At 40.8% G+C, this 21,984-nt stretch overlaps 1 protein-coding gene across 1 annotated transcript in view; it reads left to right on the top strand.

Annotated features, from left to right (window-relative positions):
- The window catches only part of Trpc7 (transient receptor potential cation channel subfamily C member 7), a 157,324-nt gene that overhangs the window by 122,176 nt on the left and 13,164 nt on the right, over nt 1–21,984 (top strand). The window contains exons 8-10 of the mRNA XM_003473173.5: nt 11,630–11,825; nt 17,558–17,779; nt 18,443–18,523. Of these exons, the coding sequence (XP_003473221.2) occupies nt 11,630–11,825; nt 17,558–17,779; nt 18,443–18,523 (499 nt within the window). The remainder of the gene's footprint in view (nt 1–11,629; nt 11,826–17,557; nt 17,780–18,442; nt 18,524–21,984) is intronic.

Raw genomic sequence — 21,984 nt, 5'->3', positions numbered from 1 at the left:
CATCCTGTTTCTAGAACACCTCCTTGTGTTCAGCAAGCTCGTTCCAAAATCTTGAAAAGAGTCAGGACTCCACCATAATCACAGCAAGGGACTAGTAGAGCTAAACACTCCCTGACACATCACGAGGATTCCCTGAGTGGCTGGTATTTTTGTGTTTGAGACATTAAAAATGACTCTGAGGCTTCACACAATCTCCCTGAGCATTTCTACCTGGAAGCTTACCTTGCTTCTGGAGAAATCACCCATTGAAAAGAAATGAGATACACAGAGTGCTTGGCTTATAATAAGTCTTCAATAAATGGTAGTGATGATAATACAGATGAGGGACGGGGTAGGAGGAGGGTAAATGAGAGGCAGAGAAACCCGGGTAATCATTCAGCACTGTAGGATGACCTCTAGGCAGTGGCCTGGCCCACAAACTGCCCACTAGCTCAGGTCAAGAACAGTGTGGAGGCAGCCTGAACTACTTTATATCACTTCAATACTCAGCAGTTAACTGTTGAAGAAATATGTGTAGTTTGAATCACTCAAAAGCAAATTTGCTGTGGATGTGCTAGAAGATGGCATCCAGCCATCATGAGATAGATTGTTATTGGATACAAAATTTCAGCCAATAAACAAAGGCTCTTATCTTCCATCTGTGTCACATTCCTCATTGCTGGGACAAAATATCTGACATTCACAATTTAAAGGAGGAGAGGTTTACTTTGGCTCATGTTTCAAAAGTTTCAGTGGGTGTTTTCTTACTCCATCTTGGAAATGGCATAGTGTAAGGTTCTGCTCACATCATGAGGAAGGAAAACACACCCTCCCAGGTCATAGCACCAGTGACTTCCCTCTTTCAACCAGGCCCAACTCTTAGCATCCCATTTAGCTACAGTCCCCCCACGGTCCATGAGCCCTGACTATGAGCACCTGAGGCTTTGGGGGACATCCAGATAAAAGCCATAACAATCTCCATGGTCATAACCTGATATTCCCTCCTATGTCTCAAGCCTAGCACAGTACCTTCATAGGTACTGTAAATACTGAAATAAAGTCAGTTTTCAAGGCGCAGGGTAACCAGTAGACTGGGAATTTGACAGTATGGGCTTCTGCCCATCTCGACTGCCCAGGCATTTTGTGTAGCTCTTCTCCTTCTTTTACTATGACCGTCAAAAAGGTTGATCTAGCTACAATTCATCACCATATATGGCACTGCTAAGCTAGGTTCTTGATGAGGAAGTCATGAGGAAAAATAATATCAGGATAAAGGACAAATTCATTGGTTCCTATGTGCTAGGATCCAAATGAAGACTGTCTAGCACACCTTTCTGAAAATGGATGGATTCAACCAGTTACTCAAATTATGAACAAACCCACAGTTTGAGCAGTCTTAACTGAGGTTAGTGTACTTGAATCACACCAGAATCCAACCAAAGACCCCAGGCCTTCCAGTATAAAGACATGGCAGAAAAGGGAGGGAGGTGTCAGCACAGTTCAGGAAGAACAGGCTATCCATTGCCTTGGCAGTTCCTGAAATGGGATGTGTAGCTGTAAATAGGATTTGATTGAATAAGAAAAGTCAATAAAGCAGTGAAGTAGAAAAAGGAAAGAATGGATTTCTGTAAATGTCATCTTTTACCTTTTGACTGCTCTCTGGAGCATGTCACCCCCAAGAGACTTTCTTTAATAATAATGAAAAAATAAGTCACACAAGAATAAATAAGGCTTGTTCCTCCAAGCTATGCTGAGTGCTGCTGTGCCGGTGATAAAGCCAGACGATTCTACTTAAGGGCATTCCTGCTTCAAGCCACCCATCCTCACATTGCCCACCTAACTTGGAGTTTTCCTGCTGCCCGTCCACGGGGAAATGGCCTACCTTGTGGGGAATTTTGAGTTTGGGGGGTAAGACAGAGCTCTTCTCATCTGTTTCAAGAGTCTGTGGCAAAACTTAGTCTTACAGAAGGAAAATTTGGTTTGGAACACACTGCAGGAGTCCTTTTCCCTCACTTCTGAACTGCTCCCCAACTATACTTCTGCCAGGTTCAAGGGGACCTGGTTTTCCTCAGGAGTCTACTCAAAAGGACAATTGGGAATCCAGAGGGAGGCTACTCACACGAGACTCAATGGCCCTAGGAATCTGGTTCCAGCTCACAAAAGCCAGTCCCATCTGAGTCCCACCGAGTTTCTGTTCCATTCCAAAGGAGAAGGATAGGGCACGCATTGAGATTACAACTTCCAGCCCCCAACCAAGCCCCACCATGAGTCTCAGTGTGTCTAACTCCAGAGTCACCTGCCTCCTTCCCCACCCCCCTAAATTCTCATTTCTTCCATCCAGCAGAGTTCAGTGAAGAGGTCAGAAGGAAATGAATGGATTGAACTAGTTCACTCCCAAGGGTGAATAAATGTAAAGTATTAGCTGTCTTAACTGAGTTCAGTGGTCCTCGAACTGCGCCAGAATCACCTACAGACATGGCTAAATTTGGAACTTCCAGACCCCATGTTTTAGCATCTATTTACAGTAGTTCCAGAGTAGGACCTAGAAATCTGCATTTACAAAACCACGGTAGGATTCTCATACAAATCTGCATTAATGAAGTCACTGTAGGATTCCTATATTAGGACCATAGGCTAAAAACGTGGATCTGACCCAACTTCATCATTACACAGATGAGATGGAAGCTAGTCTCAGCTAGTGTGTACAGCACAAAAGCAAGTTGCTTAATTAATCCAAGCGAATATCTTATTAATAAGATTCCAGGCCATGTAGGCAGCTTTTGCTTTGTTTTGTTTTGTTTTGTTCTTTAAGCACAAAAAGCCTTTGAATAAGGTAACCAAATCCAGCAGGAGCAAGCCCTGGAGTCAGATCCTGCATTGTTTTTCATAGCCATTTTGGTGACAGGGCCTGGCCTAAATATAAGCACCTGGGACCCTGGCTGGTAAGCTGGGAGCTGTCTGGACACGACAGATAGCATATCTTCTGGCAGGTCATTATCTCCAAGCCACTTCTCCTGGAAACTGCAAATGACCAACGGGGAGGAATAGAAAGCATTCAGACCAGTTTTAAGTTCCCAGAGTGGAGAAATGAACTATCCCAGAACATGGATATGGAAATTAAAAAATCTCCTGGAAGCCCAGCTTTTTTATGAAAGTCTTTTTAAAAAGTTCTCAGTTCAGATTGTTAGGAATTTTGTTACTGGGAACATTTTTTTTTTTTAATCTTTTAGTTGAAGTCAGTGGAGAACTAGATTTGTGTTTTGTTTTTTAGTAAACTTGGCTGAAATGCACATGCTCCCTAAAGCAAGGACTTTCTGAGTAGAGATTGAATGGAAACCTTGGGATCCCAGCACTCTTGTTACCGTGTTAGATAATGAGAAAAGGTCCTGAGCTCACAGAGGAAATGTAGCTTATCTTCCTTATACAGTCATGTGTGACTTAACAATAACACATTTTAAGAATTGCGTCAGTAGGTAATTTGGTCCTTGTGTGAACATCAGAGTGTACTTACACAAACCTATGTGTAAAACCTTCTACACATCTGAGCTATATAAACATCATCATAGATGCATGTGGTCCACTGTCATAGAAACATCATTATAACTAGAAAAATACACACAAGATAGAAGGAGTAGGGGCAGTAAGGTAACCCAGAGCAGGGAAGAGGAAGGCTCTCTAACAGCACATAAGGATCCCTCGCCTCCCATATGAATGAACTTGACCTCCTCCACTTTAACTGGAAATTAAATGTGGGTCATCAATATATGACCCAGCAAACCTTTTCTATAGGCTGCTGGGGAGTCAGCTTCATAGGAGAGCTGGATTGACAGTTTTCTCCTTACCTCTTTTAACCCTGTTCTCTCCTTCTAGGAAATATTCTAGTGAAAAAAGTTTCAGCAGTGCTAGGCAAAATTAGAAGTTTCTGTGTTCCACAAAATTATAGAAAATTTTCATTATTATAGGGGATTCATAGATGCCTATAAGGAACAGGAGTCGCTGATTCTGCCGCTCCCAGCTTCTCCAGGTCAAAGAAAAGCCAACTTCCCCTGACAAATTCTGGAGAGGCACCTGGGGCTGAGGAGAGGGTCTGAGAGAATAGCATGAATGTTCACTGTGCCCTGGAATGCAGCACCACTCTGCCAACTGTAGACTGGCCACGCCAGAGACTGAGGCTCACTTACCCCGCTCAAAGCTAAAGTCAAGTCCCCCCACCCATCAGAAAATAATCAATCTCCCAAACAGATCTTTTGGAGACTGTAAAGGACAAGAATAATAATAATAAGTATCATGTGCTGAACAGTTGTGATTAGTTGTGACAAAAATATGTGTCAGCCCTCTCATTTAATCCACACTATGGGATGACATAGAAGCAACTACAGATGGGTTGGGGTTTGTGGGGGATCCAACTCAAGATCTTGCACTTACCAAGCAGGTGCTTGAGCTGTTGAGCAAAACCTCTGGCCATCTGAAGAGATGGAAGCAGAATAAATCAGAGTCCAGAAGAACCCAAATTGTGAAGGGCTTTGTACGTCTTGATAGGGTGTTAGAGTCACCATTAAGCTGTTTTTAGGAAGAACACTGGCAGCTATGTAAAGGATGGGCTGGACGGGATGAGAGTGAAAATTCAAACTTGCCTTTAGCTTTGGGCTAAGAAGGTAATGGTAAGAACAGCCATGGCCCCTCCCTTGAAATCTGCAGACTGATTGGAACATAAATGTTCATTAAATCATCACAGGAAAGAGGCATGCTTACAGCCAGAAAATGTTCTATAATAAAGGAACCTGGAGGAAGGGGAACTTCAAAGGGAACTGGACCCTTTGAAGCTCTCCTACTACTAGAGAACCTCCTAGTTTGAGCAGGGAGCCTTGAGAGGGAGTGTGCTGCTACACAAAGTGGGTGGTCGTGCAGACAGACAAGGTAGGCTAAGGAGAAGAATGGAAGGAACTCACCACACAGGACCCTGCTAGGGCAACCAAGGCTAACTTATGTCATAAAACTCACCAAAACCAGTGACCTATGAAGAAAAACCAGGGAAAGGTCACTCTGTAGGGCATAGGACAATGGACCACTATCACAGGGGCAGGGCACAACAGGTACAAGCATGCCGGAGATGTTTGCATGTGGGGAACATGGAAGGAAATCAGCTCTCAGGCTTCATAGAGGACAATTTTTTTCCAGGATCCTAGGTCAGCATTGGAACATGGGCATCCTTGATATCAAGACTCTACAGGCTTTTGTCACCATACTTCATTAATTTTGATGTCATCATCTCTACCTCTCACCTTAAAAATTCAAGTCAGGCATAAGTAAGGGTGTTTGGGAGCATAAGAGAGCTTACCAAGCCCATTTCATGTAGATCAGCCAGTTCAGAGAAGTTCTGAGATTTGATGGAGGAGGATTATAGTTAATAATGTAGCCCAGGTCAAGCCAAAAGATGCTCAGGTAAGGAAAATTATCTTAATGAGTCAAAAAGCTTTGAACCTAAATAAGTTCATGTACTTTCACAGATGTCTAGTAAGTGATAAAATAATATAGATTGTCCTGGGCTACTTTAAAATAACTAAACCGAGACAACAGTGTATCAGCTAATGCTTATTTATATGATCGTTTAATGTTTATTCAAGACATAAATTTTTAAAGCCTGGTCTCTGGAACAGGCTGAAAACTCACAAGGTTTAGGGGAAAGAGAACTGAAGATACACAGAAAATCTGCTTCTTTAAATACTGTTTCCATGGCACACAATTGGGCATTATCCATAAATCCTCAATCTTTTTCTCAGGCTAACTGGAGCCATCTGATCAAGAAAAGACTCCTACCTTTTTAGTCACTAAAATTCCATTTGTGAGGAAAGTAAGGTTTGCACTGTCATTCCTTAAAGTGACAGTATGACAGGAAGCTGGACTCTCTAGGGGACTCCAGGGAGTGAAAAAAGCCAGTCTTCACCCATGGCCTTAAGAATTTGGCTGGGGCCTGATTGGTTTTTCTGTCATGGCAAAAGCCACTAAAACAGGAGGGCAGTACCTGATTTCTAATTGTGAAAGATTTATTGAAAAATAATTACAGAGTTCAAGAGGCTTTCAACCAGATATTGGAGCCTACTGTAGCTGGTACGGTATTGGAGTTAGACCTAACAAGAAATAAAATTACTGTAGTACCATTTACTGAGCAATTGGTGTAAGCCAAACCATATTTTCTGCACTTTGCAAGCATCCTTTTAGTTCACCTAGTACTTACAACAACCTTATGAGGTAGAGATTATGATCTTCCCATTTCTATAACTAACAGGTATACAGAGGCTGTTTTTTGGCCAAAAATTTAGTCAAACCCCAGGTTGCCTGGCTTCACAGTCTGCACTTTTAACAGGTTAATCAGCAACCAACACTAAGATCAGGGAATAGGAAGTCAACGTATGCATGAGAGACTAATCTTTCACTTATGCAATAGGCATTGCATTTACAGAGTTACTGGGTGTAATTCTGTGTGCAGTCTCACGGATAGAAAAGACATCGATTTTGCCCTCAAAGAACCTCCAGTCTCTCAGAAGTACGGTTTAAGTCTTGTTATAAACAAATCCAGGCTCCATCCATAGGCTTTGCCCATCCCAGTTCTTTGGCAATGACTCTACAGCCAGACCCCTCTCCTTGAGTCCAAATCAGACTCCTCATTCAGGACCCAAGTTAGAACCAGGAGGTGATACAGAGGATAAGACCTTGATACAGAGGACAAGAGAAGTCTGAGGATAAGACTTCCTCAGAAATTTCACTATTTCTCCTTTCTTCAACTCCAGTATGACTGCTTTGGATCTCTGGGTCTGGGCAGTAGAGAAACACAACCCTCCAGCAAGGTCTTTCTCCATTCCAAATATCTTCCTCCATTAACCCAGCCCTGATGACAGGTGGGCACTGTTTCTTCTTTCATAGAACTCTAACAGAGCACCAGCTATTATCTTCTGAACTTGAAAAACAGCCTTTGAGATCTAATCCTCCTGCTTAATTTTAGCCTGCTATGTGCATATTTGGGTGGGTAAACTGCACCAGATTCTTGGAGTTGGGGTAGGGGAATCATGGCATTCTGAAGAAGTAGCAATTTTAACAACAATCGCCCAAAACTCTTGCCTTGTTTACCAGTTTGTTCTCTGAGTGCCATATGCACTGCCTCTTCAGGTAACCTGCTATTAAAGTCTCATTATCCAGGCACGACAGACCTGGTAGAGAACTGATTACCTCGTCCCTGCTTTCTGCATGACAGCTAAGCCCCAACCTTCCCCCTACACACACACACCCACCCAGCAAAACAAGGGTGAATCATGGTCTATTCAACAGCACTCACAGGCACTTTGCTCTTTTATTTCATTAGGAGCTCTTCTTCGGAGCTAGGGTAGCCTACTGACTAAATTTCAGTTCTTTCCACCATGAGCCAAGAACCAAAAATAAAAAGGCACCATAGACTGAAAAAAAAAAAATCAGAATTTGCATGAAATCAAGGGCCTGTGATGACCCCTACAGACAGGAATGAAAATAAAGCTTGTTCAAAAAAGTCAATAAGCAGCTGAATTATTAACTTCATTTAGCATCCAAGTAGCTGATAAGGCTGGTGTGGCTCTGGAGAAAGCAGAGGCAAACAAAGCACCTTACTTACAGCTTTACAGCATTCTCTCACCACATTGAGCTGTCATTCAGACTGGGGTCTCCAAAAGGATAGAAACACATTTCTTCTGGACATCACCATATCCTTACCTCCTGACATGACACTTGGCACATAACAGAGTTTAATAAAGAAAGAAATAATCTAAAACAATAGCTACCACTTACTAGGTTCTTGCTATGTATTATACAAGAATTTCTCATTTTAGCTTCAGACAAACTAAACAATAGGGTATCATAATGCTCATCTCAAACAGACTTTGTAACATGCCCAACATATAGGCAGTACATGGTGTTGCTGAGATTTGAACCTAGAAACACACCTTTGCTCATACTCCTCCAACTATCTGTGAAGTCATCTGTGAATGATATAGTTAAAGGAATCTGTGTCAACCTTAATAACCAGGTAGGTGGGAGATGGGGAGCCATAGTTGCCATTTCTATTAGTAAAGAATCTCATATTTAGCCTTTAAACCTGCCTGTTGGGGGCATTTTTGGGGCATTTTTGTGAGACACATGGCTTCACAGTAAACATCAATTAAGCCAATTCCAAGATAATTTCTACCTGAAAGCCAGGCCCAGACCTCCTCAGGGGTGGGCCTTTTGCCTTATCCTCTGGGTTCTTTGGCTAATGAAAATTATAGATGATATTAACACATGACTTATAAGGCACCATAACCTCACAGGACACAAGGGTTAGCTCCAGGGCCTGAGCCCTTGGGATTCATAATGTATTATTGGTTGATTTCCAAGATCAGCTTCTGAAAATATATTATTGTAGGTTTTCAAGGTCAAGCTAGCACAAATCTTTTCCCACCCAAGACAGTGAGGCCAAGTTCCATTTATTTCCTGCCACATATTAAACTAGAAGATAATATCAGCCTGGCATCTCACATTAATTGCAAAATTCTTGTTACCCTAAAAGGCACTAAATTTTCATTGATGCCCTACTTTCTACTAGAGTTTCTATAATTTTCATATTAATTTATAAGTGCTCTTTATGTAAGAAAGATGTCATCAATTTTCTGAATAATTTTTACAAATGTAAATTCTTTCCTCATTTAGTCTTTTGCCTTCTATTCTACATGTTATGTTTTTGATATTAACAAGTTAAGCTTTGTGTGACTAAATCTCTCAGTCTCTCTAGTTTCTGGGATTTATCGCATCCCCAGATTATATGCTACTCAGAAACATGATGCAATTTTTAATATTTAAGTCTTCAGTTCTCCTCAGAATTTGTCTAGTTACATTATGTGGATAAAATACCATATTCTTACAGTTTACCACAGTTAACTGAGAATAACTCATCCAATAAGGTCCCTTCTGCCAAAAAAAGAGCAATAAAATTGATCTATTCAGGTAATACATTGAATGCTCATGTCAAAGTGATAGGTATAAATTAAAATCCAGACACCCAAATGATGAATCTGGCTATCCTGGAGGATTCAAGCCAATACATCTATTTTCTCTTTAAAGAAGAATGTTGTTATCTCATCTCATTTTGGTTCCTTAAAACAAGAAATAAAGGACATAAACGGTCTCCCTAAAGAATGTAGAAACAGCTGTTAGAGATGCAAGCTCAGCTCAGACACCTTCCTGGCCAGGCAGGGGCAGGTGGTTAGCTATGGGGGAGGAGGCTTGGTCTCAAGCAATCTCGGTGAATCTATAGGGTCCTTTACAGACAGTGGCCAAGTCCAAGCCTAGTGATTAATTTTTAAACTATAGAATGGAAAACAAACATGTATAGGGTAATGAAGATTGTGTGGAAAACAGACAGCAACTCAAACAGAGTCCAAGCAAGGTTAATTATCTTCAGCTGTATGTTCTGGTAAAGAAAGGGCTATTATTTAAATTTAGAGATTTACAAATATTCTTTTACCAGAACACATACTGCTTATTGGGGTCTCCCTCCTACTTTTTGATTTAGAATCCCTAAGTGAAGGAATCAAGAACATATGGACTCCATAGAAAAATTCATAAAAGCAAATGAGTAAAAAAAAAAAATACACACTAAATCTAGACACATTTCACCTATCAAAATTCAAAAGGCTTTCCCTGGATGTATTCTATAATTGCTTTCTTTATTTGTGGCAACCAAAGGTTTGTAAGGTGTTTCAAGGTAAGAAGGGAAAAATGAGTTTGAGTAAAACCCATTTCTGAGGTTGTTCATGGCAAGTATATAGTCCCGAGCCAGCCTTTGCCTGCCCAGCCCTGCCCAGCCCTGCCTAGCAAGATCATTCCCTTCCATCTCCTCCAGTTTGGAATTTGGGTTCATTCAGGGGTTCATGCCACTGTTCCTTTCCACTAGGGTGAGAAACCAAGATTGTTTCATACTGGGAGACCATGTGACAACAAATCTTGCCACACAGTGACTGTCACCCTTTCACACAAAATGGAGTCTGCATCTTGCATGAAGAAGATTTTTTCCACTTTCCTAAAACTGCATCAGGGCTGGAGCTCTGTGACACTGGCTTTGTACCCAATCATTGCTTTGAAAACGAGTTACTAGGCTGGGTGTGGTCGTGCACACCTGTAATCCCAGTTCTTGGGAGGTCAAGGCAGGAGGATCACTGTCAGTTTGAGGCCAGCCTGGGATACTTTCTGAGTTCAAGACCAGCTTGAACTACACAGCAAGATCCTGTCTCAAAAAACCAAAAGATAAATAACAAAAACAAACTGGTAACTAAATTCCTTTTGAAATAAATTAAACATTCAAAATTCAGAGCATTAAGATAAATAATAACAGCACAAATCCAGTTCAAATATCAGTTATTCACACTATGGCATGTAGAGAGAACGTGCCAGAGCTGGCTAGACACTCATACACACATACGCCCCCAAATACACACACTCAAAAGAGTTGCAAATTCATGCATGTCAAGAGGAGATTTTTAGCCCAAGTGATAAATAGTAGTATTTTTGTACATCCTGTCAAACAAATATCAATCCTTGACAGACACTGACTTTTTTTTTTTAATATTTTAACCCTAGCCCTTTGTGGGAGAGTGTAGAGAATCTGAAATGTTAAAGAGAAAAAAAAAGTCTTTCCTCATTATGGCACCAAAAATTTGGATGTAAACTAAAAAAACTGCACTGAGCCATTCCAGTGTTGCCAGACACATCTGCATGTTCTAAAACATCTACCCAATATCCAGCTTTCCTATGGGATCTTATGTCATAAACCTAACAGAGGGTCATAAAGCACATGAAATAAGAAGTGTGGAATATGCTTGGTTGCACCTTCATCTTAAAACTACTGGTATTTCAATAGCTTCATAGTCTCAAAAGGGTCAAAGAAAAATATTCTAAAAGCTAGAGCTTCTCTGAGCTACCCTTAAAGCACACTCAGCCTCTACATGGATATACTACAGTGTAAGATTTGGGCAGTTACTTAGGGACTTTGGACAGTGTAGGCAAACCAACGCCCCACTGCCATTTCTAATCATTCCATCCCAGTTTAGAGGACTTAATATAGTGGTGAGTCTCGGGCATGGAAAACGGAGATAAAAATGAGCCCACCATAAAGATGGTCGTAAGACTCAATAGCTGCTCTATGTCAAGCGCCAGGCATCAGGGAGGCCAGTTCTATGAGTGGACACCACCCGCTGCCCAGGTCACTCCCCAAGCTCCCCATCATATGGAGTGCACAGGATGAGAAGTGAGGCTGAAGAGTCAACTCAAAGAGTAGTTTGCTTTCTGAGGCTAATAATGCTCACCAACAAATATTTGCCCCATTTTTTAATTTCAAATGTTTCATTAATTACAGAAAGAGAAAAATAATACCTCGTCTAGGAGTCCCAATAAATGCATTGAATGAAAATGGAAGAATTTATCATTTATAATACCCTTTCCAAGTCTTCTTAGAAATCTAAGTATTTTGGAACATAGGCACCACCACCCCACCCCTAGCCCCACTCTGAGGGGATCCCTACTGCTTGGACAACAGCTTTCATTTTTAAAGTGTGAACTAATTCGAACGCATGAATGACTGCTTGTTTCCTTGTAGAGTTGAAGAAAGTTTTAAAACCTTGTTTTGGTCCATATTCGGCTTATCGGAAGTGATCTCGGTGGTGCTGAAATACGACCACAAATTCATTGAGAACATAGGCTACGTTCTCTACGGTGTTTATAACGTCACCATGGTGGTCGTACTGCTCAACATGCTAATAGCCATGATTAACAACTCCTACCAGGAAATCGAGGTAAGGCTAGTTCATTGGAAATACTCTCCCTTCCTTGTGTAACTGATACTGTTGCTTTCAGCAATGAGGGTGATGACATCAGAAGGCTTGAGTTACAATTAAATGCGAGGCTTCGCCAACAAACAGTAAACATTCTTCCGGTGGCCTAAGCAATGCACTGGTTGGTCTGCCACGTAATATGGCTAGTATACCCACAGGAAAAGACACAACAAAAACGCAAAGAACTACTCTTTGACACGTGGGCCCTTAGAACACCATCCACGTGGCTGATGCCACATCTAAATGAGTGTTGTTCAGCCTGCTCCCTTTCTGCTTCTCACTTGCTATTTAGGTGCCTACTATATGTCAAGCCTGTGCTAGGCACTGTGGATACAAAGAGGACTAAGACACAGCCCCTGCTTTGAGGAACTCATAGTCCAGAGAGAGAAACAGCTATGGCGATCAACAAATCACTGGCTCTAAAGCCAGCACGACTGGGTATAGGAGATTTAAAGGAAAGAGCGATTGGTCATGGGGATATAAGCTTCCAGGGCTACTTGAAGAGCACTTAAACACAAAAACAATTTTGCCATGCAGATAAGGAGATTAAGAGAAAGTACCAGGAAGCAATTTATCAAAATCTGTAATTTATAAACCATAAGCTATTGATTGCAGTCTTGCTTAGAATATCAAGAAATTAAAGCAAACTAAATGAGCATTAACAGGAATCTAGTAAATAGAATTTTATGCATCTGAACAACAAGATGCTGTGCAATTTAATAAAAAAGATGACGTTCTTTGTACGCTGATGGTAGAATGTGCACTCGTTTGTAATTGCAAAAGGTTTTTGGTTTGTTGATTTGGTTAGTTTGTTTTGCTGTACTGAAACACAGTAGCTTTGAACTACAATCCCTAGATCTTCTTATTTGTTATTTTGAGGTAAGTTCTTGCTAAGTTGCTGAGTTGCCCAAAGTGGCTTCACACTTGGGATCTTCCTGTCTCAGCCTCCCAGCATACTAGGATTATAGGTGTGTACTACCACACACACATTTTTTAAAAAGAAATAAACCTTTGAAAATATCCTTAAGAAAAGCACGACTAGGGTGACTGCTTGGAGGGGGCATTAGAGGTGGGATCTCTTTTACTTTATACATATTTTCTTATGCTTTACTAAACCATGTTTACCTATTATAGAGTTAAGTAAAATTATCTAAAATTTAAAATGCATTAACCCATCTAGTCTGCATTTCCAGTTCTAAGAATAGATCCACACATGAATGTGACTTTTACATAACTGTTTACTCAAGGGAAAATTTAGAAATAGCTCATAAATATCAGAATGTTTAAACTGAGACAGTCACACTTTAGACTACTCTATATAAACAATGATAAAGACTTTTTGTACTGAAGTGGAAAAATCCCTCAGGTATTATTCTGTGGAAAAACTGCAAGTTGCAGAAAAATGCAAACAGGAAAATCTCATATTTACATAACAATGCAATTATAAATATATGGAAAGAAAAGAGAGAAAATGGGATAGTATCAGCCTCTTGGTTGGGAATCCTCTCAGAAAGGGAGTGTAAAGAGAAAATGGAATTCAAAGGGAGCTTTCATATGTGCTTGGTATAGCTCTGTACTTACCTTAAGAAACCCAAAGTTATATTCCTCATGTAGAGAAAGTAAAGATCTCTGGTCTTTATTTGCTATGACTTTCAATTACAAAAAACAAACAAACAAAAAAAAAAGATAGCACAGACTGCATGGTTTAAACATCAGGAATGTATTTTCTTATAGTTCCAGAGGGGAGGAGATCAAAAGTGCCTGCAGGGGTGGGTTCTCGTGAGCCCTGCCTGCAGACAGCGTCTTCTTGCTGTGTTTGCATGTGGCCCACAATACCGCTGGTTTAGGGTCCCACCCTGTGATTTCATTTAACTCTGACCACCTCTCTGAAGAATCCACCTTCAAACACAGTCACGTTCCAAGGTAAGGGGGTGCAGGGCTTCAACATAGGAATTTTAAGGGGGTAAAATTCATCCCAATAACACCACAAAAAAAGAAAGAAAGAAGAAAAAGGAAAAAAAGGGAGTATTTCAAACCATCTCAGGATAGGAAGGGGCAGAACAGTGTGAGTGTTCAGCATCACCAGAGCATAGCTTGAGCAGGGAGGAGAGGTGAGTTGTGTCGTAAAGCCTTAGCAGTCTGCTACTGTGCTCTCAGGAAAACACAACACTGTGTAGGCAACTAAATTCTTAAAAAAAAAAAAAAAAAAAAAGACAAAAAAACCTTTCTATATTTGGTTACCATGTGGATGGTGAATACCTTGTTGCTAAAGAGTCCTGCCCTTTGGGCCTCAGTTTCTCCACAGATAAAAGAAACTCAGATGATGTCTGCATAATCTGCAGATCTCTGTGCTGCTTACCCAGGGCAGCCTCACCACAGATGGACAAGTATGTCAGGCTTTGGTCCTAATGACTGTAGCATGAGAGTGCATGTGGTTTGCAAAGGGATGCCACTAACTTAGGGGAATAGACAAGCTCACAGCGTGTGAGGTTAAGTTACCTTAGCATGGAATGGAGACAGAGACAGGGAGGGAAGGAGAGAGCAAAACCAGGGAGAGAGAAAGAGGGAAAGGGAAGGAAGGTGTCATGGTTTATGTTGGTGGCCCCCAGGCCTCATGCATTTGCATGAGGGAGAGGGAGTGAGAGGGAGGGAGAGAAAGGGAAAAGGACAGGGAGAGGGAGAGAGAGGGAGGGAGGAAGGAAGGAGGAGACAGAGAGCACTCCCTGCAGCCCCACACCTTCCTTTTGCACTCTAAACTTCTCTTGGGTGAGAGCACGTATGCCCAGCTGTCTCATTGGAAAATGACAGGTAATCATGACCAAGCTTAGCTTTGATGAAGTGAATATTTGTATCCTCCCATGTATTAAGTCTTGAACACCTACTACCCCAATCCATCCTGGCCTGCATCTTACCTGCTGGCCCCTCCACCCCATCTGGGCAGAGCCATCCCACTTTATCTGGAGCAGCTGCTCCTGGGCCCAGAAGCCACCCCCAGCAATCACCCCAGCCCAGCCTCCCTGCATCTTCACCCTCTCCATCTCTACCCAATCCTTCCTATCAGTATTTGAGTCTCTTGTTCTTAAATAAAAAAAAAAGAAAAAAGAAAGAGAAAGGAACTATAAAAAGTCCTTGTTCCATCTCACTTTCAGCTCAGAACACTCTCTCTCCATTGTGCTTTCTTCCCAACCCTCTCCAGAGCTGTTTACACTTCTCACTGCTTCTCTGATAGTTAACTCCTCCTCCTACTCCTACTCCTCCTTCACCCAACCCCACCTGCCCCCACTTGACCTGGTTGAAAGCTATTCAGCTCTGACACCAGCTATGGGGAGGCTGCTGAGCCCCAGATTAGAGCCCAGTGTGGCATAAACACACCTACAGACTGGCTAACGCGCAGTGTACCCAATTCGTTGACCAGGCTCTCTGATCGCAGGCCACGTTACTCCTTAGAATAGGTGGGTCATGGAGTGGATGATTTATAGATGTTTACTAAGGGCTGACCACTGTGCAGGGCCTGTGCTAGACTATGGAAAAGGAAATAGTATTGTTTTTTTTAGGGCTTACTTAATATCTTGCACTGTTAAATGTCTTCTAAGCATTAATTCTTTTTAATTCTCACTACACATCATGAGATAGATAGATAGATAGATAGATAGATAGATAGATAGATAGATAGATATTATTCTTATTTACAGATGAGATAACTGAGTCAATTACCATGGTTTTGCAGTAGGTAAGGAGCAGAGCCAAGGTTTGAACCCTGGCCAGCCCCAGAACCCATGCTCTTCTTACTTCTGTACAACCCTTCCTTTCAATCTGGGTGAATCGAGGTGTACCTGTTATAGTTTTCTTGAACAGCGAGAGCAGAGTAACCTATGTCCTCAAAAACTGTACATAGTGGTGCACCTCTATAATCCCAGCATTTGGGAGGCTAAGGCAGGGCAATCATGAGTTAACATGAATACATAGCAGGTTCCAGGCATGGCAAGACTTGTCTCAAAAATACAAAACACATAAAGGAAAAAAGCAAGCTTTTCATTCTGGTCGAAAAGAGACACATAAGATGGCTCCAAGCAGGGCAAGCCCTGACAAAAGCAAAAAGCGGTCAAGCTCTTTTGGCACATTCCCACAGCCTCGTGTAGGTTCTTGCTGGGTTCACAACCCCTGGAGTGTATCTACCGCTCGTCTACCTGAGAGCTAAAAGACAGTGTCATCATCTATGTCTGGATGAGCAACTTCAAGACTTATCTGAAATTGCAAAGTAAACAGGAGGTTTTAAAATCAGATCTTTCTGATTCTAAATCCCACCCTCAAATGAGTGAAAACATGTACAATTCAAAATAAAAATTTAATTTAAAAACCTTGATCTCATCTTCTTTGTCTCCCCTCCTGCAACAGAGGTTCAAGAAGCCCATGCACAGCAAAACACCCCTGATGCCTCTCAGTGGGCCTGCTCAGGGTTCTGGCACTGACACCAGTCAGCAGCCCTACTTTTCAATCTAACCCCACCACTAGAGAAGAAAACATGGCAGGATTGCCTCCCCCAAGCCAGAGTCAGTCTTTGCTCTCCTTGAATTACATATGTTAGAACCATTAACATCCCCAGCAGCGCTCTTGCTAGTATGAAATACACTTTTTAATGTATATGCTATATTGTCCAATATGGTAGCCACTAATTACATGAGCCTGTGGAGCCCTTGAAAGAAGCTGCTCCAAACTGAGGTATGCTGCAAGTATAAGATTCTTGGTGGCTTCAAATTTTTAGTATGCAAGGAAAAGGAATTCTCATTAATAATTTTTTTTGGAGTGGTGCTGAAGGTCATGCCTGCCACTAAGCATGAACTCCACCACTGAGCTTCATCTCCAGCAATAATTTTGATGATGATTACTTCTGGAAATGATAACATTTTGGATGTATTAAGTTAAATAAAATATAGGGCTGGGGATTTAGCTCAGCGGCATAAGCGCCTGCCTTGCAAGCAGGCAGTCGTGAGTTCCATCCCTGGTACCGATAAAAATGAAAAAGACAAAAAATAAGTTAAATAAAATAGATCACTGACATTAATTTTACCTGATCCATTTTACCTTTTATAATCTGACAAAGAAAATAGAAACATACCTAAATGGCTCGTCTTGGGGACTCACAATACATTTCTACTGGACTGCACATCTCTAAACAATAAATAAATACCTTGGTGCTGCAGTGGTTGATTAATCTACTAACACAGTTGCAAATATAAATGAATTTTTGGTGAAAGTGATGAACTGCAAGTGGAGAATGTCGGTAAAAAATATATGCAGTGGGGGCTGGGGAATTAGCTCGGCGACATAAGTGCCTGCCTTGCAAGTGTGCGGTCATGAGTTCAATCCCTGGTACCGATAAAAAGGAAAAAGACAAAAAAAAAAAAAAATATATGCAGTGGAGAACACAGGAAAGCATCATACACTGGCTGAGAGTTTTCCCAGGAATCCCAAGGATGTAGGTGGAGAGCTGTAAGGGTAATGGATGCATGTGCATTAGCAAGAGCAAGTTCCCATTTTTGAATCTCTGAGGAAAGCATGAGCAGCCATACATCCACCAGTCTGCACTAGAAGTCTGACCTCAGATTTGAAGCCTGTGTCTCCACTCCTCATGGTGAGCTCAGTTGTTAAGTTGTAGCCTTTGATGGTGTGCTGTTGATTCCCTTGTTCCACAGGAGGATGCAGATGTGGAGTGGAAATTCGCCCGAGCAAAACTCTGGCTGTCTTATTTTGATGAAGGAAGAACGCTACCTGCCCCTTTTAATCTAGTGCCAAGTCCTAAATCATTTTATTATCTCATAATAAGAATCAAGATGTGCCTCATAAAACTCTGCAAATCTAAGGCCAAAAGCTGTGAAAATGACCTTGAAATGGGCATGCTGAATTCCAAATTCAGGGTAGGTAACATCTGGTTTGTGGGGCTAGAAAAAGCAGGGGGAAGAGGTGGCAAAGGGAGGCATACATGTTTGAGTCTCATGGTGGCTCCTGATGCAAGGTAAGCTGGGGGATGCAAGGGGTTATTGCCTTCCAGAATCTGCCGGGCTCATGATAGAGCTCCAGCAGAGCAGAGATGGCCCAAGGTACCAACCCTCCTCCTTGTAACTCCTTGGAGTGGTGCACTACTGAGGACTTAGAAAGCTACCTGCTGCCTGCTCCCTGGCTGAGCCACAGTCTCATAAGGGGAGCTCCTTACTGGACTTGAAATGGTCTTTTCCAGAAAGTATCTGGAGAATGAACTCTGAGCAAAAGTTTTTTTTGCCTACTTTGTCTTCCTCATGTAGTCTTAACATTGAACATAGTAGAGCCTCTGAGAAGTGCTAGAGGAAAGACAGTCACATAACTTTAACTCAGTGCTTCCCAAACCAGTTGGAGTCTCCCAAACAATATCCTATAACCTTTGTGAACACTGCAGAGCTAGAGTCCCTGGGATCTGTTCTGAAAAACCAAGCAGCAAGGGGTAAATCGGCTTCCAGAAAGCCCCTTATAGAATCAGTCCTACATGTAGATACTGTTCATTCGAGTCCTGCCATACTTATATGTCCGTTTGTTTTTTTCCTCAGAAGACTCGCTACCAGGCTGGCATGAGAAATTCTGAAAACCTGACTGCAAACAACACTTTCAGCAAGCCCACCAGATACCAGGTAACCACCCCCTTTCCCCAGGGAGGGCAGCAGTAGATGTCACTAAGACATGAATTTAGTCATGTGACTGTCCTGTCTTCACAGGACACAGTTCACACCTTCCTTTGCTGAACACATATGTATTGAGTGGCTGCTGCATGCCAGGCACTGTGGCATTTACTGGAGATACAGGCATGGTGCCTCCCTTAGTGGCATCTTCAGGTTAATGAGGGTCACGGATGATGAACAAGAAAACACACTGATGAATTTATGATGTCAAATTGATAAAAGAGCCGAGCAGAAAAGAATAAGGTTCACAAGTGGAGAATAATAGGAAGCCCCTATTTGACAGAGCATCTTCAAGGAGAAAACAGTTGGCCAAAACCTTACGGATAAGAAGGGGTTAACCATAGAGGAAGGGGTGCAGCCAGTGGAGCAGCATCCGCGAAGGATGAGAGAGAACTTGGCAGTCCTGAGAAGCTGGAGAGGGGATTAGAAGTGTAACTGGGGAGGTAGAGTCCGACACTGTCAGGATTTGAATTATATTCCAAATTCATCAATACTATTGGAAGGGTGGCAGCATAACTTTGCAGAGAAGGTGAGGTCATAAAATTGTGTCTTCATGTTTATTTTCTTAACATACTTTAGATATACATAGTGATAACAGTCGTCATAAAGAATATGTACCTGTGCATGGTATATCTTGCTTCTTTTTTTCCCATTCCCCTTCCCTTCTTTCATCCCCTCTTCCCTTCTTTACTTACAAAAGTTTTGTTTCTATTTTTCGCTGTTTTATTTTCTTGTCCCTTCTTTCTTCCCCCAACCCTTGTTCCCCTTCTGATTTAAACATTTTCCTAATATCTTCCAGTATCTATGAGACATTTTATTCCTTATTTACACTTTAAGTTTCTCGCACCAGAGAAACCATGCAATATTTATACAAGTGTATCTGATTTATTTCACTTAAGCGGACACTCTCTCAAGGTCCATCCATTTACCTAGAAATGTCTCAAGTTCATACTTCTTTATGACAGAGTAGTACTGTGTTGTATTGAGAAAAAATCTTCTTTGCCTATTCATTGGTTGATGGACATTTGGGTTGTTTCCAAGAATTAGCTGTTACAAACTGTGTTGCTACAAACAAGGATGTACATATATCATTATAGTATGATGCTTTTAACTCTTTTGGGAAAATACCAAGATGGGGGATAACTGAATCAAATGGAAACCTAATTTTAGTTTTTTGAGGAATTGCCAACTGATGTCCACAGTGGTTTCACCAGTATATATGGTCTCACTAACAGTGGAAAAGGGTCCTTTTTTCCCTAACCCCTGACAGCACTTTTTATGGGTTGATTTCTTGGTAACAGCCATTCTTTCTAAAGTGAGATGGAATCTCAGCATTGATTTAATTTGCATTTCTTGAATGGCAGGTGTTTTTGAACATTTTTCATGTATTTATTTGCTGTTCATAGTTTTTCATCTGAAAGGTATATGTTCATTTCGTATGCTCATTTTTTATTGGGTCTTTAAATTTTGGAGGTCTGATTTTTTATAGTTCTTTATATATTATAGATATTAGTCCTTTGTCTGATGAACAAATGGTAAAAAATTTTCCCACACTGTGTGTTGTCTCTTCACTCTGGTGGTGGTTTCTCTTGCTGTGTAAAACTTTTTAATAAGAAGAGATCCCAGTTGTTAATTCTTTGTGATAGTTCTTGTGCAGTCAGGGTTTTGTTCATAAACCTAAACCATAGACATTTGCCTAAACCAATGTCTTTAAGAGTTTTAGCTGTCCTATTTTCCAGCAGATTTAGTGTTTCTGGTTTAATATATAGATATTTGACCCATTTTGATTTTAGTTAGTGCATGGTAAGAGATATGGTTCTACATTCAACCTTCAGCATGTAGAAAGCCAGTTTTCCTAGAACCATATATTAAAGAGACTGTGTTTCTTCCAGTGAAGGTGTTTGGGCCCTTTGCTAAACATAAGGTGGCTGAGAGCATTAGCAGCTGTTTCTGTACCTTCTATTCTGCTCCACTGATTATCAAGTTGTTTGTTTGTTTGTTTGTTTGTTTGGGTTTTTGCCAGTACTATGGTGTTTTTATCACAGTAGCTTTGTAGTGTAACGTCACGTAAGAGATTGTGATGCTCCCTGCCTTGCCTTGTTGTTCAGAATTGTCTTTGTGATTCTAGGTCTTTTCTGATTCCATGTGAATTTTAAGTTCATTTTCTCTAGTTCTCTGAAATATATTTTTGGTACTTTGATTGGGATTTTATTAAATCCCTGAAACAGTTTTTGAAATATGGCCATTTTCATTATGTCGGTTTTGCATATCCAACAAGGGATATCTTTCCATTTTCTGATATTCTCTTTGATCTCTTTCTCTGAGTACTATAGTTTTCAATGTAAAGGTCTTTTACTTTCTTCATTAGATGGATTCCTAGTATTTCATTTTTCTTGATGCTATGGTGAAAGGTATTGTTTCCCTAATTTTTCTGTCAGTGAGTTTGTTATTTGTGTGCTGGAATGTCATTGATTTTTGAATAGTGACTTTGTATCATGCTGTGCTACTGAATTTGATTATTAATTCTAGGAGTCTTTTGGTGGAGACTCAAATAATGATCTGCAAATAATGATAATTTAATTTCTTCCCTTCTAATCATTATTTCTTTTTCTTTCTTATTGCTCTGGCTAATGTTTTAAGAATTATATTGAATGGGAGTGATGATAGTGGACATCTTTGTTTTGTTCCTGATTTTATGGTGAAAGCTTTCAATTATTGATCATTTAGTAAGACATTGGTGGTTGGTTTGTCATACATGGCTTTTTATCAGATTGAGATAAAGAACATCTATTTCAAATTTCTGTAGAGTTTTTTGTCATGAATAGGTGTTAAACTTGGTCAAATGCTTATTCTGTTTCTATTGAGATGTTCATGTGGATTTTTCCTTGGCTCTATTGAGATGATGCATTACATTTATTGATTTGCACATGTTGAACCATCACATCCCTGGAATGAATCCTACTTGCTTCAATATTTGCTCCATTCTGTTTGTCACTATATTGTTGAGGATTTTTGCATCTATGTTAGTTAAGGAGATTGGCCTGTAATTCTTGTTTTGGGTTAAGTCCTTCTGTGGTTTTTGTATCAGGATAATGCTTGCTTCCCTGGAATGGATTTGAGAATACTGCTTCACTTTCAATTTCATTAAAGAATTTGAAAAGTGGCAGCATTAGATTTTCTTTAATTTTTTTTTTAGAATTCAGTAATGAATTTATCAGGGCCTGGGCTTTTCTTTGTTGGTAGATTTTAATTACGTTTTCAATTTCATTGACTGATACTGGTTTATTTAGAATTTTTTATCTTCTTGACTCAGCTTCGGTAGTTTATATGTATCTAGGAATCTATCCATTGATTCTGCATTTTCCATCTTGTTAGAGTACAGATTCTCAAAATAGGTGTTGATCTTCTGGATT

This window comes from Cavia porcellus, unplaced genomic scaffold, assembly GCF_034190915.1.
Source record: "Cavia porcellus strain 051 isolate PalLab524CR breed Dunkin Hartley unplaced genomic scaffold, mCavPor4.1 scaffold_19, whole genome shotgun sequence".
Classification (NCBI taxonomy): Eukaryota; Metazoa; Chordata; class Mammalia; order Rodentia; family Caviidae; genus Cavia; species Cavia porcellus.
The sequence above is the reverse complement of the archived record's forward strand: the minus strand, read 5'-3'. Positions and strand labels throughout refer to the sequence as shown.